Source organism: Limulus polyphemus, unplaced genomic scaffold, assembly GCF_000517525.1.
Source record: "Limulus polyphemus unplaced genomic scaffold, Limulus_polyphemus-2.1.2 Scaffold1099, whole genome shotgun sequence".
In the NCBI taxonomy this organism is placed as follows: Eukaryota; Metazoa; Arthropoda; class Merostomata; order Xiphosura; family Limulidae; genus Limulus; species Limulus polyphemus.
Genome location: NW_013666709.1, coordinates 221,766 through 230,052, shown reverse-complemented (window position 1 = coordinate 230,052; position 8,287 = coordinate 221,766). Strand labels below are relative to the sequence as shown.

At 29.2% G+C, this 8,287-nt stretch overlaps 1 protein-coding gene across 5 annotated transcripts in view; it reads left to right on the top strand.

The window, feature by feature from the left end:
- LOC106462130 (14-3-3 protein zeta-like) overlaps positions 1-7,613 on the top strand; it is a 51,484-nt gene extending 43,871 nt beyond the window's left edge. For all 5 annotated transcript variants that reach the window (XM_022389276.1, XM_013922022.2, XM_013922021.2 and 2 more), the window contains exons 5-6: positions 4,097-4,192; positions 4,894-7,613. In XM_022389276.1, coding sequence (XP_022244984.1) covers positions 4,097-4,192; positions 4,894-4,953 — 156 coding nt within the window. In that variant the 3' untranslated portion in view covers positions 4,954-7,613. The remainder of the gene's footprint in view (positions 1-4,096; positions 4,193-4,893) is intronic.
- Positions 7,614-8,287: the final 674 nt, after the last annotated feature.

The window sequence follows — 8,287 nt, the reverse complement described above, 5'->3', positions numbered from 1 at the left end:
ATGGCTGAAAGGTCAATATAATATAAATAATAAATATATATATATAGATGTATTATGTTATGAGATTTAAACTGTTTAGTCTAGACATTTATGTTTTGTATTATAATTTGTAGTCATTCTGGAACAAAAAAGGCATAATATATATTTATTTTCAATTTTTTTAACTTGGTTACAAGATCAGTCAAATTGACCAAACCCGTATAGAGATTCGTTACTGAAAATAACAGATAAAATATAAAGTTTTTCTTAAGAAATGTTTGATAACTATCTGGACTTTATAAAGATTTTGCATGTGAAATTTGAAAATTTTGTGATGCACAACAGTATTTTTAATCTTAAAATGAAAATTACTTTGCATGTTGCCTATCCAACATGGATAGGCAACATGCAAAAAGAAAAAAAAACATGAGAAAAACATTGCTTTACAAACATTAAGACTTAATGAAAAATTTTTATATTTTCCACATGAAAGCATTGTAATGTTTACTGATAATCTGCCAAATTTTGTTAACATACACTTAATAATTTAAAAGTTATAGTATGAAACTATAGCAAGCACAAAATGGTTACGAAGTCAGTCCCAGGGACCGAGCCTATGCTGAAAGTTAACATCATGTAACTGCAAGGTAAGTCATTTCCATATTATAACTTTTAATATGGTGTGTATCTTCATGAAATTTGGCAGATTTTCAGTAAATATTACAAGTCTTTCATTAACGAAAAACAAATTTTTTTATTAAGTATTTTTAAAGATTTTTCCTAAACAGATGGAATTGGATTCTTGACTCCTCTGAGTGCAAAATTATTTTTACTTTAAGATTAATAATACTTTTCTTCATCTAAAAATTTTCAAATTTCATTTGTGTAACCTCTGAAAACTTCCTAAATAAGTATCAAACATTTTGTTGTTATTTCTACATTTTGGTTATTTTTATAAAATAAATATAAAATATGCATGAAATAACCCTTGACCTTCTTTCTTTCTTTTTTTTCTTCTCCTCCTGTCAGTTGCTGACGAAATATAAGCCTACTTGTAATGATGGTACTAGTACGTTAAATAATTTTTAGTTACTTAAATAATACAACTAAAAACACAGAGTAATAACATGCACAAAGCAAACAATGTTCCTATAACTTTTAATTTTACTGGCTTTCTAACTAAGACAAGAAGAGCTTAAAATAATTCCCTTAGCTACACAATCTGAACACTGAGATAAACCTACAACCTCAAGATGAAATTGACAGTACTCTGTACTGAAAACAATGTAGCATTATACGTTTTTCAATAATTAAAAATTTTGCTTTTCTATTAGTGATAAATGAAATAAAGCATCAGAGAGAATTATTGGCAATATATGAAAGAGAGGATGACAGGTGGACATGGCAAGTGGGTTTGATTTTCTAGTTTACAACTGTAAACAGATAAGATTGAAGGCTATAAAAATTATACTTTACATTAGTAATAGCTGAATTTTAATGAGTAATTGACATTAAATTATATACTTCAGAGAGGGGTGTTAAATATACTTTGAGAAGGGGGATGACCTAGAGATGTCACAATTCTCATGGTAGGGGAGATTGGGGATTTATTTAAATACTAACATAAAATACCCACACTCTGCTGTGGGATTCAAAGATCCCCCCCATGATTCATGGAGGCCTCAGTGTACAGGCATGCATCTTCATTACTTCTACAGCTATCCCAGTGTGCCAATTTTTTAATTGATTTGTCTGTTGCCATTTCCCAAACTTAATTCAACTCTTTTTAGAAGCAAATAGTTTTAATTTAGCTTCTCAGATTATTTTTTGTTTTCCTGTGTTTTTATTTGAATATTTTTTTCATTCTTTGAATTCTCCAATATTCTCTGATTCATATTTTTCTTCCTGTTGTTTGTTGCCGTTTCCCAAATGTAGTTCAACTTTTTAAATTCTAAGATTTGTATTTTTCTTTTTGTGTTTATGTTGAAATAGAGTATTTGCCAGAAAACCTTAACATATTGTTCATTCAGTAAGTGTAAATTAGAAAAAAAAAAGATACATTTCTATATACCTTCAGAAAACAAAATCATGGGGTTTCAGGACTATAGAAAAATCAAAAAATTAATACCCAGGTACATACCCTCAAAGCCTGGCATGACCAGGTAGTTAGGGTGCTCAACTCGGAATCTGAGGGTCGTGGGTTCAAATTCCTGTCCCACCAAACATGCTCGTCCTTTCAGCCGTGGGGTATTATAATGTGACTGTCAATCCCACTATTTGTTGATAAAAGAGTAGCCCAAAAGTTGGTGGTGGGTGGTGATGACTAGCTGCCTTCCCTCTAGTCTTATACTGCTAATTTAGGGATGGCTAGCGTAGATAGCCCTCGTGTAGCTTTGCATGAAATTCAAAAACAAAAATACACACCCTCAGAATCCCATTAGTATGCATGCAAAGTTTCAGGTCTATACGTTCTTTCCTTTTGAAGCTGTGGCAATCTCACACAGACACAGGATCTTTTATTATTATTGTTATAGATTTCCTTATAAAATTAAGAAACTAAAACATAATTAATATTAAAATTGGATTTATTAACTACTATTTGATGCCAAGTTTATTCATATACATTGGTAATAAAATATTTTAATTAAATTCGGAATTTAATTCAGTAAAAGTTTGTGACATGCACACTCTTACTTACCCATAGCAAGATTTAATGGTCCTTGAATTTCCAAAAATATCTAAAAATTAAGTTCTTGCCACCTTAATAATGACCTATGAACCTAAAAACAAAACACATGCAACATGTATACTGATGTAGACATCACAAAATGTATACCAAAAACTATTTTATCTTCGGTAATCACAGCAAATTTGAAGACATGCAATAGTGGCCAAAAACAGACACGTTTAGTTTGTTATCACACATTTTTATGAAAGCTCTGTCACATTGATGTAAAGTTTCCTAACATGGTTTATGATTCATTACACCAGACTTGTGTTCAGGCTTCTTCATTACTTTTTTTGGGTGTGATGTAAAGTCCTTTACTCATAACTAAAGCCTAAAATACTTTAGAGAATATCAAAACAAAAGATAAGTTATATCTATACATCATTCATTGATTCTTCTTCTTCACTAAAGTTACATATTTTAGTGAAGAAAAGAAAAAATTCCCATTAATTATATTTTTCTTCATCTTTTCCAGCACCCACTGTTGATGTTGATACTATTTTAAGTAAAGCTTTTTCTTTTTACACTGAGTGTGAATTATTTAACAGTTATCAAAATTATGAAAATGCTTCTACATATCATATAAATAATTGTTTCAAATCTAATGTTTATATTACTAATATGGTCCTGTAATAATTATATAACACTGAAATATGAACACTTAATTATACATTTACATTGTACAGTTCATCTTAAGTGTTGTTATTATTATGCCTAAAGCTTTAGACAGAAAAACAAAGAATAAATTTAATGTGTAAGCATTTTGACAAGTGTATTAATTCTCTCTCTGTAGAAACAGCAACAAATTCAGTTTTCCAGATGAGGTTTTTTTGAAGAAAGATGGGGGGGAGCACATTACTGATATTATGAATCAAATTAGAAAACTGCTTCTTGTGAAAACACTCAACATCAACAGAACATTTTTTTTTTCACACCAGATGGTATTGAAACTAATTGATTAATGGGTATGATTGAACAGGAGTTAGACTGGCTTAACATTGTGATATCTTTTGAGTCAATGTGTTTTTAAAGGCTTGTATTTTGGTGTTATGTTCTTCATCAGTAGTAAAGCTTGTTCACTTCTTAAACATTTGGAAGTATTGTAGATACTGATTTTGTCTTATAAGGTATCTTTATCATTTGTTCTCTATTAGGTAACTTGGACAGAAAGGTTATAAAAAAGTTGTGTAATTATGGAATAGTTTTAGTTTATAGCTTTTCTCCTCAGAATATGTAGTAATAAGTATGAAACAAGTGGTTGTCTGTATTGTTTATATAATAAGGTTCTAATAGATAGCATTAGATGTTTATAATGTAGCCTATAATTTGGGGTTTGTAAAATATTAAGAATGGTACTGTATAATGGCTAAAATATATATTGTTTCTCAGGCATTTGATGATGCTATTGCTGAATTAGACACACTGAATGAAGATTCCTACAAAGACAGCACGTTAATTATGCAGCTTTTGAGGGATAACCTGACAGTAAGTAACAGTACATGATCACCTAATATTACTATGTTCTTTTAAGAATTTATTTTAGTCATTACCATGTTAATTCTTGGCAGTTTTTTGTTAATTATATTAAATACTCTTTTTTTTGTAACTTTGTTTTATATGTACTCTAAAGGTTATAAGTTTTTGATAACATTTAATGAAAATGTAAATTTGAAATAAAACTGTAGATAAACAGTAAAGTTTCGTTTTGAAACCTGTTACGATATTTATTATGGCTTCTTTGTTTCAGGAACATGAATAACAACATTTAGGTTTCACCTCTTATTTACTGCAGTGTCTTTGAGAATAATATTTTTGTATACATCTTAAGCCAGGGTGATATTTAAGATGTTGAATAAATTAAAATGGAAATATTTATGGATTTGCAAGCTATTGAAGACTACTAATATTTGATTATATTGATTTATAGAATATTTATTATTCACATTGCAAAGTTTGAGAGACTTTGTTCAAGCTTGCACGCACATTACTAACATTTAAACCAAAATGTAGTCTTCAAGCAAGCTCAAACAGATGAGTGACTCATTGAATCATTCAGATGAATCACATTGTTTCTTCAGAATTTCACTCGTATAACATTGTTGTGTTTATATTATCCTTGATGGTGATTTAATGATTGTATTTGTTACTGTAACACTAGAATATTAATTGTGTTTTTCTATATTTAGTTATGGACGTCAGATACCCAAGGTGATGGAGAGGAAACCACAGAAACTCAAGATAATTAATCCCATTTGGACTGAGCATTCCCTTATCTGCCATATCTTAAGCCTAAAAGACAAAGCCTTTTATTGTTATAACTTGCACACCACCATTTCTGAATTAAAATTTCAGATTTAATAGTGTTGGAACTTGTCAAATCTTCAGAATAAATAATTTCCCTGTGGTTATATTTGTTATTTTTAATACTAAGTGGTTCAACTAAGCATGTGTTCTTAGTCTTACTAAAAGCACTTTTGTGTGCTTGTTGTATATTGTATTCTTTCAACAGCTTGTCTTTACTTGTGAACTTCCAAGAGGACATTAAATCACAGGGAAGTAACAGATCAGTTATTTGTAGTCTTGTTATGCTAATCAATTCATTTTAGATTATTGGTAAGCCAAAACAGTTTTCAGTCTAATGCCTTTTTCTTTTGTGTTGTAAGTTTGTGTAAAGATTAGGTAAGTTATTAAAATGCACTGAAAAAATGGATCTGTTAAAAGATTCACCAGAATTTGAAAAATGTAGTTTTGTTTAGGCCTAAATTGTTAGTAGTATTTTTTGTAAGATGGTGTGTTTTAAAGTTGTTGTATAGTCTTGTTAGTTTTGTTTCGAACTCTGCTAACTACTGTGCACAATCAGCATTAAAGCATCTCTGGCATTTAGGCAATACTAAAAAGTGACTCTTTCCTACAGACAGGTGACTCGTCTTTCTCATTCAGCTTTGTAGTACGTGGGTCTTCTGCTCTTCCAATACGATTGTCTGTAATCCTGCTCATTACATGATGTATGGACAAACGTGTCACCTGTCTTTTGTGCATGCATCTTTTATATTCTCTTCAGTAACAATTGAGTTGTATAGAAATAAAACTGTGTAGGAATCTAGTTTTTGTTTTCTAATTATCAGTAGTACAAAAAGAACAACACTAATAGTAAACAGCTTGAGCTTTAAACTTTTCCAGAAGGAAATCTGTAACTAAACTATTTAAATATATTACAGGAGTTTTAAGAATTAAACAATGTTGGTATGGTAGGAAGCTCATGCATAGATTTAAACAGTTTAGTCTTAGTTTAATAAAAACTTGGAGTATAGATGCTTACATCTTCAATGTAGTATGTATTGTCCTCCTTTGAAGAACCTATAAAGTTGCAATTTTCCCATCAACATTAATATTTTGAAATGATTCTTGGGTTCATAAGTGGCCATTATCTGTAATTAGTGTTATAAGCTATTGAATTATTAAAAGCATTTCTTTGATCAGAAAGCAGAGTTACAAAAATTGGGTTTTTTATTTTAGATATATTTCTAAAACATTGTTTACTATTAATATACTTAAATACAACCACTGTGATGTAGGAATTTTTCAATATTGTACTATCTCTAATTAAACTGATTTTTGGACTTAATGACAAAAGTGTCTAAAATAAAAGTATAAAAATTGAATTAAAAAAGGGCATTTTTATTAGAATATTTACATGCATATACATTAAGTAACAATAAACAATTTAATATAGAAATTCAAGTAATTAATGCAAAGCATAAATGTAGTAAGAAAAACCATTTTTTTTATTCTTTATCTCATACCACAAATAGTTTTAGTGCCTAGCTTTTTACTGAACTTTGCTAATAAATCTTTTAATATATAAAAGTAACTGAAATTTTTTCCAGTTTGCCCCTGAAGAAGAAAGGTCCACCTTTCAAAAGTGCTCAGGTTATTTTGTTTTTATTCATTTCTATCAAGATTTCTTGAACCTACATGTTTTTCTAACATCATGAAATTTTGACTGATAGTTTCAGAATACTTTTCAGATCCTTATCTTTTCTTATGATTTGAAAGAAAATGTTTTATAGGATTTTAGTACATTTTCTTGAATAATGGTAAAGGCATCCATTGTCATTTTTAATAAAATTGAAGTAGTTGAAAATTTGTGATCTGGTGTTTGGTTTATTATTATTTAACGACATTTTAGGGTAGTACTTTTACATTTTTTTGTTTCTCTAAAAATGTTTTTAGAGAAATTGTTTTATGGTATTGTTTACTGTTGTTCATAGTTTTTCTGTTTGAAGATGCTGGTCATGGAGAGAATTGTATTTTGTCTGTGTATAGAAATAACAGTAAATTTTATGATTATGCCATGAGAGAGAGATTAAACTGAATAATGTTTTGAGATTCTAGTCTTATTTAGAAAATTGATTCAATTGCTTGTGTGTCATTGTTTAGCGTAATGATGAATTTCATAACACTTAAGTAGCCATTCTAATTTTATGTTTTTATTTCCTGATTTATAATTCTAATATTTAGAGTAGTATTGACTTGTGTTACATTAGATAAATTACCAACTTCATATTTATTTAAATACAGGAAGAAAAAAGAGGAGCTTGAACTTCCAAATCATTCTCTTATTTATGGGAAGGCTGTTTAAATAATAATTGCTTTCTGCTGAAAAGCCTAGCATGGGAGGAGTTTTGCATTTAACATTTGTACAATCCCCATTCACTGTTAAAATAAATAGAATTTTTTCTTTTTAAGATAAAAAAATTATGAACATTTAAAAATTAGTTTTTGAAACTCCAGCAAAATTGACTTGATTTGCATCCAATTCTAAGCATCAGAAAACCGATATAAAAACCAGTTGTTGTCTTATAAATTGTAAAGTCTGTTTGGGAATTAAAGAGAAAAAAGAGTATTGAAGATTTGTTGTTAAACAACACTGTTGGAGTATATTTGTAGTTACCACCTTAATCTTACTTGGTGTGATAACCAGGTGTTCTGTGCTATTAAACTAAGCATGGATGGATTGGCATGACAATTTTATACTGAATGGTAGAATTCTACTTTTTTTTTTGACCATCTCTTAGGGTCACTCATAATTTTGAACAAAATAAAAAATATAAATCACTTGTATTAATGTAAAAGTCATTAACCTTTTCAATCAATAAGCAGAATGCATATGGGGCAGATGGACAAGCTTAATTTTCCATAAATATTCTATAATTCTTTGTAACACTGAAGAAAAAACATTAATCAAATGCTTGGTGTGAAGGTAATCTTTTTTTAATCAATTAAACTTAAAGGAGCAAGCACATACACAAAGACAGGCAGAACATTAGAACTGCAAAAATCCAGTGAAGGGTTACTTTAAAATGTCATGTTATTTAGGCAGTTTTGTTCAAGAATTTGATAACCTTTCCAAAGACAAGATCATTCATTATATTTGATTTTGTGTAACAAAACCACAGATGTGGAGAAAGATGGAATCATTGTTTTAATGTCACAGGATGGATATCAAAGTTTTGTTTACTTGTGTGCCTAGTTGGTTAAATGTACTATTGGTTAACTAGACGTTCCTGTATTTTTTTT